The sequence below is a fragment of the Grampus griseus genome, assembly GCF_964374135.1.
Source record: "Grampus griseus genome assembly, chromosome: 2".
NCBI lineage: Eukaryota > Metazoa > Chordata > Mammalia > Artiodactyla > Delphinidae > Grampus > Grampus griseus.
In genome coordinates, this window is record NC_139018.1 from 47616386 (window position 1) to 47641747 (window position 25362).

A 25362-nucleotide genomic window follows, 5' to 3' on the forward strand; every position below is an offset into this window, starting at 1 on the left:
AAGTAAACATCTAAGAAATGCACTTGAAGGTCTCACTCGATAATCTAGAAAAAAATCCCCAGTTTCAGAGATTCATGTCTGACTCTTCTTTAATCTTCAAAGCAATCAACAGCTTGAAATACTCAAAAAAGAAGGCCTAAAGGGACCAGCTGCACCCATCTCAGCCTAACTATTCCTCCAGTGGTTCCTTCAGAGGGTCACTGCCTTCCTGTGCTTTATACTGCTCAAACACAAACTGCTGACTTACTAAAGCTAGTAAAGTCTCTTATAAAGATATAATCAAGCTGTTTCCAATGCTAAGAAATGGGGCTGGTAATTTGCAATATTAACATCTCCCCTTCCAGCTCCCCGTCCCTTATATAGGGATCATTCACAGAAGTGGGCAGCAGTCAGAGTAGTGGGCACTGTGGTGGGAGGTTGTTCAGAAAGTAACTCACTGGAGAGTGAGAAAACAAGAACTAGAATGTGGGTTTCTGAGACACGACAGTTGGCTTCGACAAAAGGGAATATTCAGACAGGACATGGATATTTTTGGTTCTATAAAGGCATGTTTGAGAAGCCATAGTCATTCAGAGCTTACTGGAGTACTTGCGAAGGTTGTTAAGGTACAGTTCTTAGCTCATTCCTGGCTCTATTTGAAATTTCTAACCCTCCACTTCCCACCTGTTTTCCTGTTGTTTTGTGCCTTTTATAATGTATGCTATCTCACAGTTTATGCATCTTATACGTTGCCATAAGTCTTTAGAGGATAAGGTGTGGAAATAAACCACATAGATTTAAAAGCCAGGATTTCCCCCAAAATGAAATCTCTCCCTGGGGCAGACCTAGTGTTTCCTTGACATTTGTGTTGATTTGGTGCCAGCACGTTTTCCGTTTTCTTTGTGCCAAGCTATTTGTGAATCTGTGGGCAACGCAAAGAATTTGAAGTCCCTGCTCTCAAAGTACTCGTTTTATTTGGGAATATTAAAAAACACAAAAGGAAACCTCTGAAAGTCCTGTCCAGGTGTCCAGCAGCTGCTCTATCAGTTGTGTCTATCATTGTGAAGGTAATGGCATGCCCAGAGAAATCGAGATGCTGGATGCAATTAAAGCCGGCAACAGACAAGTCCTGAATGCAAAGCTTTGGAGCTTTCGGAAAATAAAGAATAGAGGGGAAAAAAAAAAAAAAATCTCCTGATCTCAACACCCAGAGAGCTTCTTAACATTTTGGTGTATTTCCTTTCAGTATTTTTCTCTAAATATTTAGGACTAGATACGCTTGTTATTTTACAGCTGCATGTACAGTTCTGTACAGTTTTTTTTTTACCATAACAAGCTATTCTCTATTTTATTAAAAACATTTTCCTATATATTTCCAACACCATAATTTACAAAAACATTCCCTCCTCTCAGGAAGTTCATACTGCTTCCAAGTGCACTATTTTGACCCTTTATGAGTAGAAATGATTGGAGAGTGGAGAGACTGCAGACTCGAGGCATCAATTTCTCCATGATGACTAGCTGAAAATACTGTAGTGGTTTTCCCTATTTTTGGTGCCAAACCTCTGGCATCTGACTAAATTTCGCTGCTTTTCTTTCACTCCTTTATGGGTCCCACCCCTTACTTGAGGCCTCTAACCTCGTTTCCCAATTGTGTTGCTGAACACAGGGTTATTTGCGGGGTGGGGGGTGGTGGTGGTGAGGTCCGTCTTTTTGACACAGTTCAAGAAGACTTTGAGACTTTTAAAACTGGGGTCTTTTGTGGGATCTGGGATATCTTATCTGCATCTTCCTGACCTAAACTCGTCGAGCCATGCATTTGCCAGCGAGGCAATTTCCCCGGCTAGCTGTTTCTGACCGGAGCCCTCTCCACAGAGTACGCCAGTAAAAGAAGGAAGTGGAAGTAAAGTGGGAAGCTGGAGGATCGTTCTCCATCACTGGTCAGTCTCCACAGGTAACATTCTTTAGTTCTTCCCGTACCTGCTGGCACCGGTCCAGAGCTATTAAAATTTCTTCAAGGTGTGGCTCAGGGTGCGGTTGAGGATGTATATCCATCTAAATGCCTTAGTAGGCTGTTAGTGCTAAATTGCACATAAAAATACACAAATACGTACAAAGAGTTGAAAAGGCTGGAAAAAACAGTTTCCGAGTAAAACTCACTGCCCTGATTTTTTTTCCCTCTAACAAGCGCATCCTAAGACCTAAATGACTCACTTCTGGTTGGAGCTTCCGAATGGGTTAAGAGCGCAAGCAAACTCTTGGGAGTCCAGTAGGAGTTGCTGATTGTGCCGGACATTGCTTGCAAAGCAATTTTTGTGGTTCACCTCCCTCCGGGTTTTCTCATTCTTTTGTTGGAGGTTCACGGAGCTGGCCTGGGCATTTACTTTTTAAAGTTTTTACGTTCCCAACCTTCTGTCTCCAGCTCCCAGAGTGCGGCCCCTCTCACCGCCCTGAGACTTTTGGGCTCACTCCAGGCACGGGAAGGGGGCGGGGGACTTTGTTCCCTGCAAACGACATTGCCCTGGGAATTTCCTGTGGCCGTTTCTCACGGACGAGCCCCCTCCGCCGGCTGGAGGCGCCGACACCCACCGTCGCGGGCCCTCGCTGAGCCAGAGAAGCGAGCGCGGAACGCAGCGCCCGGCGCCCAGCAGCGCCCCGGTGCGAGGCAGCTGCGCTCCCGTGGCTCCCCCTCCTCAGGTCCCGCCGCCGAGAGCCCGGATGTTGGATTCAGTCCCTACGCCGGGTCCTTCATTTCCATAAAAGGGCAGCGGCACGGCGGGGCAGAGATTACTGCCGCCGAGGGCGCCCCCGCCTCCCCCGCACTGCTCGCTCCCCCGCCGCGCGCCGCCCCGCCCCCAGCCCGGGAGTCCGCGCGGCCTCGGCCCCGAGTGCGGCCGCAGGGCACGCGGGGGGAGGGGCGAGGCGGCTAGACCCGCTGCGTGCGCCTTAGCGGGGCGAGGGGGAGGGAGCCGGACTCGGACTGAGGGGGCGGGGAGAGAGGGGTGGAGCGCGGAGGGAGAGGCGAGGGGCCGCGACGACCGGACTCCATTAGTCGCTCCGGCCGGGACGCAGCGTTTCGCCCGCAGAGGAGGGTACCCGCAGCCACAGCCGCCGCCGCCGCCGGGCGAGCCTTCGCCCCGCGCCTGTTGCCGCGGGAGCCCCGGGCCGGGAGCGCGAGAAGCGCGCGGTGAGGGGCCGGGCCCGGAGGGGACCGAGGGGTAGCGTGGGCGGGGAGGAGGACTGTGGAGCCCGCAGGCGGCGTCTCCCGAGCCTGGGTGCGGCCAGCAGGCGGGCAGGTGAAGCCCGCCGCGGTCCGCTAGGCGAGGGCCGCTAGGCTGGGGCCGCGCGGGGCGGGCGGCGCCGTGTCCGCCGAGGGCCGCCGCCGGGCGGGAGCGCGGGGCAGCCGCTGGGAAGGGGCGCAGGATCCTGCCTGCAGCTGGTCTCGCCGCGTCTCTCCCGAACTTGGGTTCATGCGGAAACCCTCGCGTTCTCCACCTTCTCTCACCTCGCGGCCGACTCTGCGAGTTCAGTGGGATTTGCCTGCCTTTGGGGGAGTGACGCTGACGAGAGCCATTTCCTCCGTGCTTGCAGGAAGGAGCCATGGCTCTAGACGGGATAAGGATGCCAGATGGCTGCTATGCGGATGGGACGTGGGAATTGAGCGTTCATGTGACGGACCTGAACCGCGATGTCACCCTAAGAGTGACCGGGGAGGTGCACATTGGAGGGGTGATGCTCAAGTTGGTGGAAAAACTCGGTGAGTAGCATCCCGGCCGCGTCAAAGTAACGACTACCCAGGCTGGGCGCGGGGTTGGGGGGGTGACTTAAGGCGGGAGGACGGGTGGATTTTGGAAATCTTGCTTGGCATCCCGCAAATACTTTTAAAAAATGTAAGCTCTCTCAGTATTTAAGCAAATAGACCTTTTTCCCTTTGAATCTTGTTTTGTATTGTTACTCTGAAATTTTCATAATTTGGTGATTCCAGCCTCCCGATTAATACGCTCAACTGCGTAGTAAACGGAGAAGATTCCTTAATTTTTTACACTTAGCGATTTCACATTAAAAGAAATGAAAGAGTGCGCAAGTGAATGTTGAGAGGGTTATATTACAGGGTTTGTGGTTATCAATTACTTATCTTCAGTGTACCTGGTCGTTGGTGACGTTTGGTATTGAGGATGATGCAAAATCTATTTAAGAATAAATTCTACTGGAAATTGTTCAACTTCTGGCGCTGATGTGAAGGTCTTGTAGCTGTACTACTACGTGATGGAGTATATCGAAATGTTGCCGTCATCCACTCTTATAAGGGGTAGGGCAGTGTTTGACTACCTATAGTAGTCCGTGCTTTAAGTTATTTCCCGCGTTCGATTTTATATGAATAACAAGCTGGTGAAAGAATTTTGTATTAAAAAGCAGACATTATTGAACTTGAGATTGACATATTTGCTTAGGTACAAATATATTGATTTTAAAATGTTGATTGATTTAAAACTGACTCAGTCTTAAATAATAGGGTATCCAACAATGTGAAGTGTAAGAAAATTTTTCAGTACACATTTGTGATGGATGAAACCATTTTCAGCTGGAAGAATCAACTAAAATGATTCAATAGATGCTTTTATTACAAGAGAAATGCTTGAAGGACTGTTCCTGAGCTTTAATGTGCCATTTGTTTGTAATACAGGTTCTGAAAAGTGGAAATGCATGGCATTATCTTTTTAGGCTTTGTGTGTGTGTGTCTTTAAAACACAGCATTCCTTCTTCTGGCCATTCTGGAAAAGTAGAGAAGTGGTTATTTATCAGGAAATGTATTTCTTACCAAGGGATTAGTGTATACCTGCCACATAAACTTACCAAAATAGTGCTCCAGTGTAATTTGCAGTGTAAGACAGCATTCATTTAGATGGGTCTTCTTTGGATTCCTGCAGGAAGTTTAATTATTGAAGGACCATAAAGAAGCTCCTTGCAGGGTAGCCTCCTCCTTAGGACTGTGCATTGTTTGATTCTCTGAGACAAAACGCAGGACAGAGGGCCCCCCCCCCCCCCGTGGCCCTTTGAAAATGAGATTTTGCTCTGTGTTTATCCACTTAACTGTTCGTTAGCATTGTTCTTATCTGATTAATCAATCACTGTGCAGAATATTTCTGAACCTTTTTTGTTCAGCACTAGTGAGGGGTTACGTTTTAGGAAGAAAATTTCAAATATAATTGTTTGTATTTCCTTTGTTTTCAAAGGAAGCAAGCATTTTCTTCAGATATTGCTTTATATATGATAAATGGACCTTATTAATACTCCGGTTTCAATAAGAGATATTCCTTATTGTGAAAAAGGACCTGTTGAAGGTGACTGAGATAACTTGTAGTTCTTGAAAGCCAGGCTTTATCTAATGAATAAATAATGACTTCTATATTTATATTGCATTGATTAGAGCTGTTTATTACAGAATCACAGGCATAAATAGAAATACAGAGAAGAAACTATTTTTAGACAGAACTGATGTTAATTTGCAGTGATTATAATTTAATCTTTTAATGTTGATGCATTTTAAATATTTTATGCAGTGAAAAGAAGCCCAACAAGGTAGGAGATGTTGTGTACGTGAAAGCCTTACATCTTTCTTGAACTGAGCCAATACTGATCCTCTTAGGTTTTGACTTTCAAATAGAAAGTGTTTTTCAGCTTAATTCTGACTCTCCTGTTTGGGAAAAAGTAAGGCTAAATGATTTTTTGCTCCTGGTTTTAGGATTAGATACTTTGGATGGCAAGCTATTTTGTTACCTATTGGCAAATAAATAGAGGAGAAATTCAGGACAGCATTTAAAATTTACAAACCAGTCTAATCAGGTTAGAAAAGAACTTTATAATGCTTCAGAGTTGCCTAAAACTGGAATGGCCTGCCTTCTGAAGCCCTAAGTTGTGTTACTGAAGGTATTAAAGGGCAGACTGGATGGTTACTTGTCAACGAAGTAGATCAGAGCAGCTTGCCGAGTGTAGATAAGAGGTGGAGGTCATGGTAGGGATGAGACAGGGTGTCATGTTGGAGGGGATTGCAGAGCAGGGATGGACAGTTAGCAGACCAGGGTGCTCTGGTCTCAGAACACTTACGGTGCCGCAGAACAGCCTTCACCTACGTTTTCAAACTCCGGATGCGTGTTTGATACCCTTCTTATTCTCATCAGAGTGTGTATGAATACCAAAGCATTATGTTTTAAGGCTGTCTTCCATATAATCAGCGATAGCAATTATTTCTCTGGGATGGATAGAGTCCATGATGACTCCTTCCCTCAACATTGTGTTAAAATTTTGTGTGTATGTGCACATGTGAAATTTTCTGGGAAGAGGCTTTTTAGCTTTCATTAGATTCACAAAGAGGTCTGTGATCAAGAAAAGGGTTATGATACAACACTAAGGTTTGGCCCTTGAAGGTCAGCCTTATTTTGAAGGTACAGTGTTCATCCCAGACTTAGGCACTTTAATTAAGCAAGCTGTAAAAGTAAGTAATGGTTCCTTAGAATGTCGACAACATCTTTGTATTTAGTTAGAATTTTATAAAGAACTTGTGTGCTTCTTCAGCTAAGGTCATTCAACCATGATTCTTAGATTTATGACTTTCATTCAAAGATCTGAACGATCCCTTTTAAATTTTAGTACACAACACATTTGTCATTCTGCACTAACCTTTTACAAGAAAATAAAGAGTGTATACCATGAAAAGGTGGGCTTTAGGGAATTATATCCTGATGTCACAGAAACTTTTTGCATCTATGACTTTAGGTTGCTACTAGACAAATAATTTCGACCTCATTCTGAAAACGAAAAGTTACTTCACTTTATTTTTTTAAAAATCCAGATTAGAAGCTTTAAATAGAATTTTTAAAATTTATTGTACTTTTTGTTAAAAAGTTTTGAAAGCTTATAGTTGTTTTTTTTTGGGGGGGGGGGCCGCACCAGGCGGGATGTGGGATCTAGTTCCCTGACCAGGGATGGAACCTGAGCCCCCTACAGTGGAAGCACGGCATCTTAACCACTGGATCTCCAGGGAAGTCCCTAGTTTTTTTCTTTTTTAAGAAAAGAGTTAAAATATAAGACATCAGGGTTAAGGATTATAAAAATAAGACATCAGAGGATAAAATTATAAAATAATTGTATTCAAAAACAAATGTTATAAGGAAGAGGCCCAGGTTTATGGGATTCCCTGACGTTCCTCTGGAGATCATTGAGAATTATTAAAACTGTTCTACTCCATAGGATTCAGAGGTTAGTAAGTGTTGAGGATTCAAGATGCCAGAGAGATGCTTTGTTTCACTGCATTTTAGTATCACTTTATAAAAATTGTCTTTTTAGAATTGTGTACAATTAGATCTTTAATTTTCTAGAAAAATTTATGGTAGTTAGAGAGTAAGGAATTTATTATAACATGGAACTTAGTGAATGGAAATCTCCAGCCAACAGCTCTATGAGGTTGGAGGGAGGAATAGGCTGTGTGATTTCTAAGTTTCTTCTAACTCTGATTCTATGGGTAGGAAGAATGTAGAAGTTGGGTTAAATCAGATTAAATGATAATCCAGAGGAAAAAATGTAAATTGGCAAACTCAGGAGCACCTAAAAAAATATATGGAGTTGACTTAGAAAATTTGAGGAATATGTTTCTGGATGTAGCCTTTGGAAAGAAGTCATCCTTGCTTTAAAGTGTGTCATGTTCTTGCTATAATAATGAAATAAAGTACATTTGCGTTGGAGTTGCATGTTAGGATTGAGTTAAACTGTGAATTTAGCACACGTGATGACCGCCCCCCCCCCAAAAAAAAGATTTTGGTTCAGATGACCTTAAAAATCCCTTAAAGTCATCATGAAGTATGGTTTCCATACATTCATTTCATAGGAGTGCAAAATAGCTAGTTTTTCCTTCAGAAACTCCAAAGATAAATTTCTTTAGTTGAGCCCCAGATGAAGCAATTGGCTTGCATTAGGGGCTTTGTTACACAAAAATGCTTTGAATACTAGGATCAGAGCTTGGCAAGATGCACACAGGGAGAGACACATATGTTACTGGACAGCTCCCTTATACTCCTGCTTAGTGCTCCTTGGGGAAGGTATGCTTATTTCGTGGAATGGTGCTGTGCTGTTGAAATCCTCAGTTTTTCCCCCTGAGAGCTTATGGTTGAATTCATGGAAGTAAAATGTCTACATGATGCAGCCTCACTGCATTTGTAGTGAAATATATTAAGATAAAAATAAATTTGAAAATCTTTTGGAGTGGGGTGGGAGAAACACCTAATGGTGAAATCATATATATTAGAGTGAGGAAAATTTTAGTTAAATATGTACTGTCTTATAAGTGTTTAGAGTACTGTTAATGATCCACAGGAGCTGGACATTGAATTTTATGTTTCTCAGCACATCTTAAGCTCCTTAAAATAAAGGGCAGTTTGTAAATTTTACTGAAATTCTCATAGCACCTAATAAAGTATAAGCTATTCCTTGGATACATTATGTGTGGTTTGCTCCCGTGTTTTATACACAGTTTTTAAAAGATCAACAAATACTGTTTGATTCCAACTAGAGTTAACTTATTTATAGAGGCACTAGGAAGGATATATCTTTTTTATTCAGTTTCTTAGAAAAGATCTTGTCGGAAACGTCTGTTAGCTATTGAAGAAAATTGAAAGAAAATTTAAAGTTTTGCTTTTTACCTTCAACTAATTATTTTTTGAAATTTCAAACTTATAAGTTCAAGAATAATAACTGTGAACACTATAATCTTCATCTAGACCATCAGTTAACATTTTGTAATTTGATTTCTCTTACACGTAAACACATACACATTTTTTGGGAACCATTTGAGGTATTTGCACACATCATAACCCTTCATCCCTAAGTACTTAAAATATGTATCACCTAAGAACAAGGACTTCTCTTAGGTATTACATTACAGTTATCAAATTCAGGAAATGTAACATTGATTCAGTACTAACATGTTCAATACTAATTGTCTGACATGTATCCGTATTTCAGATTTGCCAGTTGTTCCAGTATTGGCCTTTGTCTTTTCCATCCAGGATTTCATTCTACATTTAACTATCACTAAATTGACCTCTTTACTTAGTTTCTTTTAATATACACAATGGCTACCAAGTTTGGAACCATAGGAGAATATGTAATATGTGGCTTATTAATATTACATTAAGATACGTGTAAAGCAATTGTACCTGTTTTCAGACTTCATAGCCACCCTATGGAACAGTTCCTTAGCTTTTTTTTTTTTTCCGGTACGCGGGCCTTTCACTGTTGTGGCCTCTCCTGTTGTGGCGCACAGGCTCCAGACGCGCAGGCTCAGCGGCCATGGCTCACGGGCCCAGCCGCTCCGCGGCATGTGGGATCTTCCCGGACCGGGGCACGAACCCGCATCCCCTGCAAAGCCAGGCGGACTCTCAACCACTATGCCACCAGGGAAGCCCTAGAATGATATGTTTATAGGTTCTTTTTCATACACTTTTATCTTTAAAGTTCAGTTTTCTTCTTAGCTTTCTATCGGATAAGGTATAGATAATAGTTTTAGACATCATTGGGTATAGATTTCCCATAGTGTTGGTTGTCTTTAGACTGTAGTAAATGTTAATGCATCCATAGAATAATAAACAATATTCTGGCTCTGCCACGTATTGGTTTGTGTGATCACTGGACAGCTAATCCAGTCTGCTGAGTGGGTTTTGACATCTGTAAAATGCAAATTTAAGAAAACTTTCTTACAGGTCTTGGTGGGAAAAGAGATACTACATGTGAAAATGCATTACATGGACTCTTTGTGCTATACAAATGAGAGTGGCATTGAAAGTCCCTGAATACCCTGAACCGGGGATGGGGATCAGGGAGGGACTCCTTTTGAAAGGAGTTAAGATATAATCTAGACTGTTTAATAGGTTCTAGCTTTAATCGTGGAGAACTGTACTCCTCAGAAGGAGCCTAGTTTGGGACTGCTTTGTGCTCTCACCCCCTAAACAACAAGGAAAATAGCTATCATTCCGCTCTTTCGCTCACTTCCAAACACACCTGCCCCTGTAATGTAGCAAAGAGCTATTTAACTACTGTTTTCATGAGATTTCTGAAATGGAATGGACCAACAAGTGGACGATGGTATTCCAGAGATTTGAAAAATTTATAACCACGAAGGCCTCAGTAGTATGTTTTTTATTCACTTACAACAAAGGAATGATACAAAATTGTGCCTTGGCATATGAAAACATTAAGCCCATTTAGAAACTAATGAAAGTGGTTTAAGAAAAAAGCTAACATAGTCAGTTTTTTTTTTTTTTTTTTTTTTTTTTGCGGTACGCGGGCCTCTCACTGTTGTGGCTTCTCCCGTTGCGGAGCACGGGCTGTGGACGCGCAGGCTCAGTGGCCATGGCTCACGGGCCCAGCCGCTCCGCGGCATGTGGTATCTTCCTGGACCGGGGCACAAACCCGTGTCCCCTGCATCGGCAGGCAGACTCTCAACCACGGCGCCGCCAGGGAAGCCCCATATTCAGTATTTTTATTTAAATAATTATATTACTGAAATAAAAATTAATAATGCTGATGCCACTGTACATTACAAAATGGTATATGCCCAGTGTGAGGTAAACAAATATTCTAAAAGAATATTATAAGATAATTTTTTAAATGAGATGTGACATTCTACACTTGGGTTTGTGGTTACAAATTCATATCCAGTATAATTCATTTGTAACAAATTTTTGCATAATTATTGCATTTTTTGCTTGTTAATTTTTTCTTAATGTCAAGCTTACGAGGTATAATTTATGTATAGTAAAATTCATACTTTTTAGTATAATGTGCTGAGTTTTGACAAACCCATGCAGTCATGTAAAACAATCACAATCAAGATATAGAACTTTCCCAACACTACAAAAAGTCTTTGTGTTCCTTTATAATCAGCCCATCCCCTCAACCCCAGCTTCTAAAAACCACTGAATGCCTTTTCTAGAATGTCATATAAATGGAACCACGTAGCTTTGAGGGTGGTTTCTTTTGCTTAGTATAATACATTTTATTTTATTTAAAAAATATTTTTAGCATAATACATTTTAGATTTGTGTGTATCAGTAGTTTTTTGTTGTTGTTGTTGAGTTGTAGTTCATTGTATGGATGTGTACCACAGTTTATCCATCTACCACTTGTTTCCAGTGTTTCCAGTCTACCAGTGTTGTTTCCAGTTTGGGGAGATTATGAATTGGGCTGTTGTAAACATTTCCATGAATGTGTATTTTCATTTCTCTTGGATAACTACCAAGGAGAGGGATTGGTGGGTAGTATCCTAAGTATTTGCTTAAATTTATTTTTTGAATTTTATTTTATTTTATTTTTTATGCAGCAGGTTCTCATTAGTTATCTATTTTATGCATGTTAGTGTATACATGTCAATCCCAATCTCCCAGTTCATCCCACCACCCCCACCCCCACCATCCCCCATGCTTAAATTTTTTAGGAAACTGCCCAGTTTTTCCAAAGTGACCACATCATTTTGCATGCCTATCAGCATGGTATAAGAATTGAAAAAAATTTTTTTGAGAGTTCCAGTTGCTCTCAGTCCTCCCTTAGCACTTGGTATTGTCAGGTGTTTTTGTTTTTATTTTTGTTTAGTCAGTCTAATAAAGTATGTAGTGGTATCTCATTATGATTTTAATTCACATTTCCCTAATGACTAACGATGGGAAGCTTTTCACATGCTTATATGTCATCTGTATATCTTAGTGAACAGTCTTCATATCTTTTGCCTATTTTTTTAAATTGTGGTGTTTGTTTTCTTACTGAGTTTTAAGAGTTCTTTATTCTAGATACAAGTACTTTATCAGATATGTGTTTTGCAGTATTTCCTCCCAGTCTATGGCTTGTCTTTTTATTTTCTTAACCGTATCTTTCAAAGAGCAAAATTTAGAGGAAGTCCATTTTATCAAGATTTTTCTTTTCTGGATTGAACTTTTAAAAAATTGTCTCATGCAAGGAAATTGGCCTAGGCAAGGTCTCAAAGATTTTGTCCTGGAAGTTGTATAGCTTCTGTCTATTTGTATGTTAATAAGGAGGAATATGTGAGGTAAAGTAGTGATAATGTATTAGAAAGGAAATAATTGCATCATATCAATTTAAAATAATGTAATTACAACTTTAATTTGGTAGAATCTGAGGTGTAAAATAATAGTCCAATGAAAACTGATTTACCATCGATCTACTAGAAAAGTTAGATTTTTTAGAACTTTAGTCATAAAAATAGATCTATAGTAAAGCATCATTGAATAATAAACGTTTCAGGGTTTAATGTTATAGAAAGAATTAAGTCTGGATTCCAATCCTGACCATCCCACTTAATAGCTGTGTGATTTAAAAAATTTTTTAAGTCAGGGTTTTCACGTTAAGGATCTCAGTTTCCTTATTTGTACAATATAGATAAACACAGAATACGCCTTCATTTATGTTTGTTCCCTTACCTTTGTAATGTTATTAGAATTCTTTGAAAATTTTTCAAATATGATCTCTCTCTAAACTAGAAGATAAGCTAAAACAGTACTGTTGTGTATAAAGGGTCATTATTCGAATCCTGGTCTACCTTCCTTCATTGAGAATACTACACTATTTATTCATAGTGACTCAGAGTTACGTGGTAAAATGTCTTGAAAATTTATTTTCTGATATTTTCTCTCAGTTTCAATAATTTTGCTTCTAAGTGAATCAGTGTTAAGAGAAGAAGATAAGCAATAAATCATTGAAATGTGGAGTTTACATTTCAGTTTCCTTTCCTTTCACGATTCAGTTTTCAGACTCGATTATCTACTATTTAGTTGTATAAGGACCATCCAGTTTCAGTGTATCCTTGGGCAACCCTTATACAGTTTTCAAGGTTATGGAGCCGATAACCTTCGGCCCAGAGGAGGTGACATTTGCTTTGGAATCGGTAGTGAATCTTTTCTGAGATATTTACCTGTCTTATATTATGCTGTAACTAAAAACTACATTAAGTATTTTAAAGATCAATTGTGATGTTAAAGCATCAGTGTGTTGATGGTTTTGATATCTTTTCTTAATGGAACGCTCAAGGTTATGAATAAAACACCAATCAAGTGCCAGCATTATTTATTGTAGATGAAGATGTCTGTTGGATAAGTGCCTCCAGGCTTATTGTTCCTTAATGCAGCTCCTGAATTTCATAACCTTTGAAATTAAAAATAACTTGAAGAAAGCAAACAATTGCTGTATCATTTTAAGGTTTTATGCAAGGTGTTGATGAAATCTGTTGCTGTGATAGAATGCCCTTGTTGTGGACCACAGACTGTGGGAGGGCCTCCTGACTGTGTCACAGTCCTGACTTTACCATATTCTAGCTGTGCAGCTCTGTGACCTACCTGTCTGTGCCTCTGCTTGCTCATCTGTAAAATGGGAATAATAATAGTATCTTTATCCTAGGATTAGTATAAGGATTCAGTTAGTTAATATATATGAAGTGTTTTAGAATAGCCTTTGTCAGTGTAGCTATGTTGATGATGAAATGTAGCTGTGTAAAATGTTCCCTTTTACTGAGCTAGAGAAATAATATTTTATAAAAGATTGAGAAAGTGTCATTTATAAAGGTAAGCCAAATAGTACTGATTTATCCTCTACCATATTAGGAATGCATTTTAACTTTATTATGCTAACTTGCATCACTATGGGTAATATTTTTAAAAAGTATAACATGTTTTAGAAGCAGTAGATTTTATGCTTCAATATGTACAAAATTATAGATAAACTATGCTTAAATGGAGGGTATTTCCAATAAATTTAATGTTCTTGTTTAGGCAAGTGCCTTCTTTAAAAGGTGAACTTCGTTAGTGTTTAAGAACTTAAGTCTAAGACATGCCACTTCGAGTTATATATGACCTTGGCATGTTATTTTAACCTCTCCTGATTATTAGTCTCATTTAACCTTAACCTTAGTTTACTTCCCTGTTTCTTGGAGTTACTCAGTTAACCAACTGAGTATGGTGTTAAAAGTATTAACAGAATCCCTGGTAATAAGTAGACTGCCTATATTAAGAGCTCAAAAAAATGTTATCCTCAGTTGTCCTTCAAATACTATGTAAACCTAAAACATAAATTTGAACTGTGGATTGAAGTAGGCTAATTCATTTTCATTGTATTTATGTAGTACTTAACCAGAAACCTCTTCTTATTTTCTTGCTGTTGGAAGTTTTGTTTAATGGTTCTGAACTCTGAATATATTCCCCGAAGCCACACTGCCTTGGGTTTAAATACTGGCTTCACTCCCTATAAGCTTTGTGACCTTGTGTCAAGTTATTTAGCATTGCTGTGACTTAGTTTCCTTACAAGTAAAATGGAGATAATGGTATACTTACCTCCTAGGGTTGTTGTGAGGATTAAATGAATACCTATGTGTAAAGCACACAGTGGCACATAGTAAGTTCTGTTAGAGTAACTGGTGTTATTTTATTGAGGGTCCTAATGGACCTCTGGGATATCTCACTATTAAATATCTCACCTTATGAGTTTGGGGAATAAATGCCTTAAAGAACTTAGACTAGGAAGGAGGGGCTTTAGAGCAAGAGGAGACATTCGCATATAAATATTCCTACCTAAAGTCTGTACACTCATATTCTGTTTTCAATAGGTTAGAGAGGTTTATAACATGAGACTTTTGTGGGGATTAAAGAGGTACATGAACTTGACCTCATCAGTAGTAGCAGCAAGCAAAACATTTATGGAGGGCCAACCATTATATTAGGTAATGGGACATAGTCCCCACTCAAAACGTGAGCAGCTTTCTAGTACCAAAATGGAAACGGAAGATTGCTTTGAGTTGACAGTCTGGTTGTGAAGTGCCAAATAAGTGGTACAGGAAGGTGGTGGAGATTTAGAAGCATGAACAGAGACTGGCTTTATTTAAAGAGGGCCAGCGTGAAAAGTTAGGAAGAAAGGCATTCTGGATTGAGGATTGCGGTGTTTATGGTGTTCTGGAGACTAGCTTAGAGAAGTAGAAGATAATAATTATAGAGAGGAAAGATATAGTTAAGTAAGTGAGGAAATGATATTCTGTTCTATTATTCCTTCACGCACCCACTTAATGTTTTAAATGAGAACCTGCTGAATGCTAGATGCCATACTATGAATGAGAGAGACAAGAAGTGAACAAAATTAGCTTATTCCTTACACTCATTCAACTTGTAGTCTTAGGGGCAAGACAGTCTTTAAATAAGTAATTGCTATAATGTGATGAGTGTTAGGATAATTGAAATAGTTCTGAGAGTATGTACTGGGGAATCTGACCTAGTCAATGGGGAAGGGTTTCTGGAGGAAATTACTTTTAAAACGAGGGCTGACGGTGGAGTAGGAATTAGCCAGAAGAGTGACAAAGGATCTTAGCATGGGGGCATGGGATAAAAGAACAACAGGTTGGGAGAAGATGAGAAGTCCCAGCATGAGAGCATGGGAACAAGGGAAGGCTGCCATTTGAGGAACTGAAAGAAGTCTAATGATGATGGAGGAATGGTCCTGGGGAACCCGTGACTTGACAGGCTTAAGAAATAAGCAAGTGCTTGAAGTGCGTTGTAAACCAGGTTTAAAACACTTGTACTAAGAGCTGTGAGGTACCAATAATAGATTTTAAATTGGGAGAGACATTAGATCTTTACAAATTTGGAGTTCATCATGTACATATGTGTCAGTAACATAAGATACAAGCAGTAGTAAGCCTCTTGGATTCCAAGAAATATCTTTTCAGTAGTCTGCACTCCAGTCCTGTATTAGAATTTGTTTCTGAGATAAATTTTAAATGTCAAAGCCAATAAAATATTCTTAAGTTACTTCTTTTTTGAACTATAGAATAGCTAGTGCCTTTGACCAACTTTAAAAGACAAATCCAGTTATATTACCTCTGTGAGTCAAATACTAACTGATACATTCAGCCTTGATGTTAACTCTCTTAGAATTTGTTACATGTTGACATTGCATGGACTCTGAGTCCAGTCTTCTAGGAACTAAGTCAAGTTGAACCAAATTAGTAGTAAGCCGTTGGATTGGATAGAAAGTTACCCACCCTCTGGAAATGAATAATTGACATGACTTCTGTTTGTGCGCACTCTGTAATTGCATGCATGTATGTCATCTGGTAAAGCTCCTCAACTACTTTGAGTTAGTATATTTTATAATAGGAAATAATTGATATTGAAATTGATAAACATTATTTTGGGTTTGTGAGTAACTTCAGAAGGCCATTTGTAAACTTAGTTGATTTTGTTTTGTTTTGATGAGTGAATTCCTAATTTTCAATCAAGTTAGCTATGTCAAAGAAACATCAGTGAGTCACTTTTTAATCAGGAGTTTAGTTTCTAAATGTTTTTGAAAACTGGGTGATGCATCTGCTTTAGCCAGTCATTGAAGTCTTAATGTAAACCAATAGTTTTCTTAAGCTAAAATTGAATGGGGTACTTTAATTGAAATAATTTGGCAACTTGAATGATATGTAAAGTTTGAAGCAGTTTACTGCTTATGCTAACAGATGAAAAACATTTTTTTTAAGAAAAGGACATATCATATTTTTGGAAACCATCAGTATTTTGCACAGTTTCAGTATGCACATGTTTCAGTTATCATGGTTTAGTTAACACCAGTTATCCAACAACATGGTTCACATTTTAGTTACCACCATACTTTGAGTAACTGCATAAAGTACCAACTTTGCTTCTAGCTCTTCAGTCTACAGTTCACTGTGTCAGTAACATGTGAATCATGATCGGTGACCAGTCATATCACATATTTCAGTCTGTCCATGATTGGTTACTGTATATTTGTGTTCATGCATAAGCCAGCATATGTAGTTGTGTTGCTTCTTTTTCTCCCACTGATAAACTCATGAGATTTTTTTTAAATGGATAACTGAAAGAGGGAATTGGCCAACAAAGATAAATGTGCAGCAGAAAAATCCAAAAAGTGGTGATGCCAGAACTGAAATTTGAATCAAGACTAAATGGAGTTATAGAAGAAACAGCTCACCGTGGGAATGCGGGTGCTGTTGCCATCTGAGAGACTCTAGATACACAGCCAGAGGAATTTAGTGAAGGCAGACTTATTGACATAAATGAGATTAAGTGGTATGACAAAAAAGACAAAGATGTCTCAGAGGAAGCGACACCAGCAAAAAACTGCATATTAAAAGAACTCTCGGAGATATAGCATGGCATTGAAAGTACGCAGGATAAAATGTTGGAAATTGATCCAGACCTAGAAAGGAGTATGATAATTTTCCAGGGCATAGACAAGTAGTATTTAAACTATTCTTGGGGACTTCCCTGGTGGTCCAGTGGGTAAGACTCCACGCTCCCAATGCAGGGGGCCCGGGTTCGATCCCTGGTCGGGGAACTAGATCCTACATGCATGCCTCAACTAAGAGTCCACATGCCGCAACTAAGAAGTCTGCATGCTGCAACTAAAGATCCCTCATGCAGCAAGACCTGGTGCAGCGAAAATAAATAAATGAATAAAACTACTCTTGGTAAGTTTTTACAAAGAAGTGTAACACTTCTCAATATTTCTAATGTTTTAAATTACAGTACAGTAAATACCAGTTTTATTATTTTTTCATTTGCCTGTATACACTTAAGAGTTTACACGTTGCCTGCATATTACAAATATTTATTGGTTTAATTCCATGTGCCAGGCCCTGGGCTCTGCCTTTTAAAAAATTTATTTATTTTACTTATTTATTTTCGGCTATGTTGGGTCTTCATTGCTGCACGCGGGCTTTCTCTAGTTGCGGCGAACGGGGCCTACTCTTCCTTGCGGTGCACGTGTTTCTCATTGCGGTGGCTTCTCTTGTTGTGGAGCATGGGCTCTAGGCACACATGGGCTTCAGTAGTTGTGGCATGAGGGCTCAGTAGTTGTGGCTTGCGAGCTCTAGAGTGCAGGCTCAGTAGTTGTGGCGCACGGGCTTAGTTGCTCTGCGGCATGTGGGATCTTCCTGGACCAGGGATCGAACCCGTGTCTCCTGCATTGACAGGTGGATTCTTAACCACTGCACCACCAGGAAAGTCCCTGGGCTCTGCCTTTGAGGTACAAGATAAATAAGATCAAAGACCCATAATCTAGTGGAAGAAGGTAGTTACATAAAATCAATTATAATGAAGTGTGGTATATATTCAGAGTGCTAAGATGTACGTAACGGCTTTAACAGGAGGGTCAGTGAAGGCTTGGAGATAGTAATATTTGGTTTTTGGTAGGATTTTGTCAGCTTGATGAGGGGAGGAAGAGAAAGGTATCCAATCAAGGACGCACAAAACATCAAGTTGTTTCACAAACTGGGCCAGAGCCTGAGCTGTACCTGGGGATAGCCAAGCAGTGTGGGGCACAGATGGTTAAGGTTTGTGTAACCTGCTAAGAGGTGATAAAACACTTCAGCAACAGAAGGACCTGTAAAGTTAACGGTAGAGAAGTAAAATGATCAAATTTGCATTTTAAAAGATAACTCAGATAGTTTTGTAAAAAATGGGATCATAGTAGTTCAGACAAGAGATGCTGAGGACTTAAGCTAAAGCAGTGTAATAAAAAGAAAGGAAGGGACAAATTTAACAGCTGTTTGAGAGGTAAATTCCATAGTACTTTGATAGAAAGAAAAACCGAGGAAGAAACTAGACCTTGGAGAGAGATATTCAATTTTAAAGATTAGGTTAATATAATTACTATTTATATGATCTTGGTGTAGTCTCCCTTAATTTGTTGAATGGACGGGGTGAGTGGGGGACAGTTACTGAATTATGGAATATTTACATGCTTCATTGCTAGTGTTTCCTTTTTTCATTTTATTGATTAACAAAAGTATATGTCAGCTGAGTTAGCTCTGGGACTTTTTTTAAAGCAGTCTGTTTCTGCTTTTCATAGCTGTGGAAAATCAGGAATATACTTCTTTCTAGTATACTAATAATCCTATTATAGTAACTTTGATTCAGTCATAGATAGCCTTGTAGTAATGTAGTATAGAATACACTGCTGAGAATCTGTTGGGGATTATTCCTCTAGAATGAAGCGTAGTCTGGAAGGGAGGGTTACTCTTCTACAATAAGATTAAAAATAATTGAGGAATTTACTTCTGGTCTCTGTAGAACAGTCTTAAAGAAGAGAGGAATGACTTGGAAGTTATTACAATTATTTTTAGATGATAGAGTATTCATTTTATATAATTCTAGTTTCTAATGTAAAATCAAAAGTGGTTAATTACATTATTTTTCTAAATTGTGTCTTTACAGTTGATACCTGTTTGTGTTCTTCACTTATTTTGAACTCAGTTTAATTTTGCATAGTACTATACTCATTCTTCAAATAGTAAAATAGCTACTAACCATAACCTTTTTGAGTTTTATTGTCTGTAACTGCCATTGTTAAATCAGTTAAAGACATGCATAATATAAATATTCCTTCACACTTGGTGTTTTGAGAGTGAACTGATGAGTCACTTTGTAGCGTTGGCCGGTTCTAGGATGGACCTCTTGAAACCAACCCTCACTTGAATCACAGTTTCCATGGTCTAGTCCTTAATTATCTGGTGTAATCCATATCTTTCTTAGGATATATCTTGAATTGACTAGCTTCTTGGTGTATGGAGGGGACTGGGGTCCATTATATATAAATAAATTGACATTCCAAAGTATGGATAGTATTGGAACAGAGAAATGGAGTGGTTTGAGTGACTATTTCCCTGTAGCTCTTTGAGACCCTAATGAACTAGCAGTCTTATAGGAAATAGGTATTTAGGAGTGAGGAAGAGGACAGATTGGACATCTGTAGGGAGGTAAAGAAATTATTAAATAAAGTGGAAATACCAGGTCTCTGTGTGCCTGGGAGACAGAGTTTGTTAACCTTGGGCAGAGCTGAGTGAACATAAATTTAGTCTGTGAGCCCATTTTCTCATGCTGACTCTTCAGTTGAGATATCAGTTAGATACCTATTAGAACTGGATTCTGATCTTTCTGCCACTGTCCGCGTCCCTCACTTGGACTGTAAGTGACTCTTTGATGGGAATTCTTACGAAACTAGTTATGTATTCCCATGGCCTAGTTTAGTGTCTGGCATATGGTAGGTCCTTGGAAAATGTTTATTGATTCATTTATTGGTTGTGTACCTGAAGAGCAACACTTCGTCCATTTTGCCTATTTCCTTTTTTGAAGGTCTGAGTGATTAAAAACAAGAACACGAGGGCACATCCTAAAAACAAGGGAGCAGTATCCTCAGCTGCCTCACCTCTGAAATTAAAAGGAGTTTGGGAGGAGAGAGACCTAAAAGAGTGAGAGTGAGGCATTCTTAAGAACAAAAGATGATGTGATCGAAAAGCGAAATTAATATTTAATGTCCTTTACATTTCAATAAACATTAGGGATAACATTATAGAGATAATTTTTTAAACTTATTTAAGCATTAATTTTACTTGTAGACCTTGTCTTTACACATTATTGGCAATAACATTTCATTAGAAACATCAGAATAGTTCCTATGTTTCAGGAATTAGAGAGGAAAGCAGAAGGTAAAGCTCTTCTGTTTTTAGGAGCTTTAGTAGAGGAAAGAAACCTTGGCTTAAGACAACAAATTGTAGCTGGGAAAGAGGAAGGAGGCCAGTTAATTCCTGGAGTTTATGGAAGGATGACGAGGGAGTAGCCAAGTGCCCTACTTTAGCAGGAAGCCCTTGTCTCCCTCACAACTTAACAGCAACATTGTCTTTCTTCCTCTCCATCCAATCCACAGTCTTCAGGTGCAACTTAGCAGTTTTCCTTACATCTCTAGTTGAACATCAGCCATATATTCTGCAAAAGCCTTATGATATCAGTTTAGTGTAATATTGCTAGTAGTATACTTTGGGCTATTTTAGATTTGAGTAACAGTCTGATTTGGAACCTATTTATAATGTTTCTTTGTGGCAAATCTAAATTCTAAGACTTAAAGGAACTTTGGAACATAATCATTTCATATAGGAGGGATTGTCTTGAGCAAAAGAAGATGTGAGAGAGAAGAGGAAAAAAATCACTCCCCTGCTTAAAATCGATTTCTAGACCCACACCCAGAGTGGTTTGGGCTGAGTCCAGGCATTACTCTATTTGAAAAGTTGCTCAGATAATTCTAATGCCAAACAAGCTGGAAAACACTGCTCTAGTGGCTTCTCTCACACACATAATAAAAGCTAAACGACTTTATAATATGCAAGGCTTCTGCCGAGCTCTCTGATGCTTCACCTCCTCAATTCTAGTCATATTGGCCTTCTTCAAAGATGCTGGCACTTTGTTCTTCTCATCACTGTATCTCTAGCACTAGAATAGTGCCTTCTGGCACACAGTAAATGTTCAGTAGATATTAGTGGAATTAATGAATATTTTATAGATGCTGTTTGTTCTTGTTCTGTAGTAGTGATTATCTTATAATTAATGCTGATTAGGTTGCTGGTATTTTGAGTCTTCAAGAATGCTACCAAAAATTATACTATTTGAACATATGTTACAGGCTCCCATAGTCCAGCCATTCCATCTTCTAACACTGACTACTTCTTTTGCTGTCAGAATGCCTGCTTTTCTCTGTTTTTGTCTCTTGGCATGTGCCCTATCAACACTTCAGATCTTTTCTGGTGTCCTGTTTCTGCTTTTATTTGGGGTGATTTTTCTTTCCTATATTGTTACTTACCTACTATTTTCTGTGGGTAAAAAAGACTGATTTTACCAGTGTTGCCAGTCAGTAAAAGATTTTCTCTCTTTCTGTGGGTAAACAAACTATTCATAGGTTTCTAGTACACAGTCTTTGGATTATATGTCCTTCTTGTCAATGTTTATTCTTATTGGATGCAGGGGTGCCATTCCTTTGGTGTAAAAAACCAAGGTGGAATTGATGGGGAGGGTTAAATTTTTAAAGAGGAAGATCACGGGAAGTACCTGTTTCTGAGGTTAGCGTTTGAAGCCTAAGTGATGCAAAGTTGAGATTTTATTGCATCCGGGCCTACAAAGTCTTTCTGTAAAAAGTCCATGTAGTAAATATTTCAGCCTTGGTGAGTTAACTGCTTGAGTGTAGGGTGGCCAGCCCATGCGTGGCAGCTGGGGAAATGCTGGGAATTGAATGGCCCTAGGAGCAGCCCTCAACCAAGGAATTGGATAGATGCCCCAGCTTTCTCTTTCCTTAGGGGGATAATTCTAAGTCATGTTCTATGTAATTCCTCGGAGGATATCTCACAGGACTGAACTCCAGTTAGCCACAGAAGTTAATGAATCCTTAATAGACTTTTCTCCCTCTGTTTTGCTTTTCCTAATCCCCTCAGGTATGCTTCCTGGGGTCCCCCCACCCCCACCCCAAATAAGCTATTTGTGCCAAAGTTCTTATTTCAGGATTGTCTTTTGATGTAAGTCAAAGGGAACCCAAGTGACTTAAGTCAGTATTTACAAAACTATTATTATTATTAGCGGTGTACAGCTTTTTCCTCTCTTCTCCCCCCACTGGGAATATATGTTGTAGCTTCCTTAATGGTTGATATTGGGAGCAGAAGTGAATGGATTGAGATATGGGGAAGAAAGTATTAGATACCTACCTACAATTAATTCAGTTCAGCTCAGCCTTGCTCTGCTTGGTTACTATCATTCTTTACAAATTATCTTTTTCTGCCTTGGGTTCTTTATTCCTGAAGAAAAAAGTAAACCATCTGTAATGTGTGTGACATTTACCTCATAGTATATGAAAAGGTCCCAACCTTGGTTGTGTTCTTATGAGCTAGATCAGATTTGTTGTTTCTAAAAGTTAGTTGATAAATTCTGTGCTGGAAAATAGTTTAAGATGCAGGGTACTATATACATTGTGTCACAACGAAGTAAGTAGTTGTAAAATATATATTTCTGCAGCCAAACTTCAAATAACATAATTGGGCTTTCCCAAAACAAATATTGAAATTTCAAAATGGCAATATAATCACAAGTAATTACAGTTCTCCCATTAAAGTACTTACTAATTAAAATATTTTTTTTAAATGGCTGGGGGAATTGAAAGTCTTTTTCCCACCTGTGATGTGTTTCTTCCATAATGAGGAGAAGTTAATTATATCAAGTAAATTTCACCGTTATAGAAAGTGTTTCTAGGCTCATAATCAGTGTGGTGGTTTGATTTTTTACTCTGAAGCTTTCTGGTAGACAGGTGCTAAAAAAGAAATTTCAGGTTAGTGTATACTTTTAAATTTATCTTCTTAAAATTGAACAATTCGTTTTAAAACTGTATTAAGATGAACTTTATATCAGAATCATGATAATGTTTTTCATTTTTATTTTCTTCCCCTGGAAAGCTTTGTTTGGCTAATACTGTTTTTTAAAAAAAAATCCTGTCCCCCTTTTTTGGTTCTTAGTTTATCATATAATTGATACAAAAAGTCTTTACTTTTATTGCTACTTTAAGAACTCGCTAAAGTTGGCTTTTATTTGCAAGTTTATTGTTATGATCGGCTATATCTGGGGGTAGCCAAATCTTGTGTAAATTATACTCTTTATTTGGTATAAATTTATTTTCATTTAATTTAATTGCATAAGGATGTTAAAGAGTATAACAGATATTAATGTTTTCTCTTGTACCGAAATATATTGGGGGAAAAAAGTTGGACAGTGAGACTTATAAGTTACTTTTCTCGGAATGTATTTGGGTGTGTGGTTGGGAGTGTAGTTTTTTTGTTTTTGTTTTCTCTTAATAAGTTATTAAGTGTTGCTCGTGGATGTTTTCTTTTCCAGTCTCTTCTTTACCTAGGATATTGGGTTTTGTTCACTTTGGTTCATCTTACTTTTCACCACTCATTAACCTCAGCATGCCTCTGCAGCCTCATATATCTCAGCCTTCTCACCTATTTTATCATCAGAATATCGTCCATTCCTCGAGGCTGGGCTCAGAATCCACCAACTCCGCGTCATCATTAATCCTTCTGATTCTAGTCCCCAGGGTTCTCTTTGTTCTCGGAATGCCTACAGAGAGTACTTACTCTCTTCCTCATTGTGTGTCCCCCTTAAGCATTACTAGGTTACCCTGTGTATTCTGCCTCAGCTCCCTTCTATACTAGTTTTCAAGGGCAGAATGTTTTCTCAGCTATTTAGTATTTCTTTTGTACCTATCACAAAACAGGCACTTAGTATTTAATTAGTTGATCATATTAAATACCCAGTTATTTAGTTTTCTGCTTATGATTTCTCTCAAGGTGATCTTGATGATTTTTAGAAGTGTTTTGTTTGTTTGTTTAATAGATGTAAAAAAAGATTGGTCTGACCACGCTCTGTGGTGGGAAAAGAAGAGAACTTGGCTCCTCAAGACACATTGGACCTTGGACAAGTATGGCGTTCAGGCAGATGCTAAGCTTCAGTTCACCCCCCAGCACAAGCTGCTCCGCCTGCAACTTCCCAACATGAAGTATGTGAAGGTGAAAGTGAATTTCTCTGACAGAGTCTTCAAAGCTGTTTCTGACATCTGTAAGACTTTTAGTAAGTATCAGATAAATTCATGAAATTATGAGTTGCATGATATGTATATGACTGATGACTGACATTGAGTTTATCTCAAGGAGTAGGGATTGGGGTGAGCTATCTGTGTTTGTGAAAATATTACTTTATTCTTCAAAGTTTTTATATTACTTTAAGGTAAAGAAATGTTGAGTTAAGGTAGAACAGGAGGTGTCTAGTATTTCCTTATTAGAAATATATATTATTATTTAATACCTCATTCTGATGACTTTATTTTTATGGGAAGGAAAAGAGAACAGGCAATTATTTGCAGAGTGATGTAGCTTTTGTAGTATTTCCTTCAGCGTAAGTCAATATTCAATTTTAGTGATTCAGGCAGATTGTGTTCCTTCATTGAAGGCCTGACACAGCTCCTAAGGAAATGACCATGAGTGTTGTCGTCCTTAACCAGTCTACAATTTGAAAACTCTTGTAGCAGTTCTGTTTATGTTTTCTGAAATGAGATGTAGATTACTTTTGGCTGACCCAATTCTGTCATATGACAGGAAGTATTCAACCATCAGAGAAAATGTGAACCATTGTCATTACCATTAGTACATAACTCCATTGTACCATAGATTTGGGGGAGATACAGGACGTTACTGTATTGTTCTAATGACTCAAACTACAAGGTTTTTTTTTTTTATGTTTAATGGAATTCCTAAGACAAAAATTAAAATACAGAAAAATATAAAGAATTATGTAACATTTACCTAAATCCTATTATCTAGAATTAATAGCTGATATTTTATCATTTTGCTAAACTATTTTTTAAGTCAAAATAATATAGGTAAAGTTCTTGATTCATATTCTCCTCTAATCTCCCTTCACAAAGCAACTACTGCATAAGGTTAATATG

The 25362-nt window shown here is 38.8% G+C and overlaps 1 protein-coding gene across 6 annotated transcripts in view; it reads left to right on the forward strand.

Moving 5' to 3' along the window:
* The first annotated feature begins 2859 nt into the window (after nt 1-2859).
* Nucleotides 2860-25362, forward strand: part of FERMT2 (FERM domain containing kindlin 2) — a 71290-nt gene continuing 48787 nt past the window's right edge. For 3 of the 6 annotated variants that reach the window (XM_082647148.1, XM_082647149.1, XM_082647153.1), the window contains exons 1-3: nt 2861-3166; nt 3571-3736; nt 24252-24485. In XM_082647148.1, the coding sequence (XP_082503274.1) occupies nt 3580-3736; nt 24252-24485 (391 nt within the window). In that variant the 5' untranslated portion in view covers nt 2861-3166; nt 3571-3579. Of the gene's footprint in view, nt 3167-3570; nt 3737-24251; nt 24486-25362 lie in introns of all 6 variants that reach the window. The other 3 variants (XM_082647150.1, XM_082647152.1, XM_082647151.1) reach the window with 2 other exon arrangements.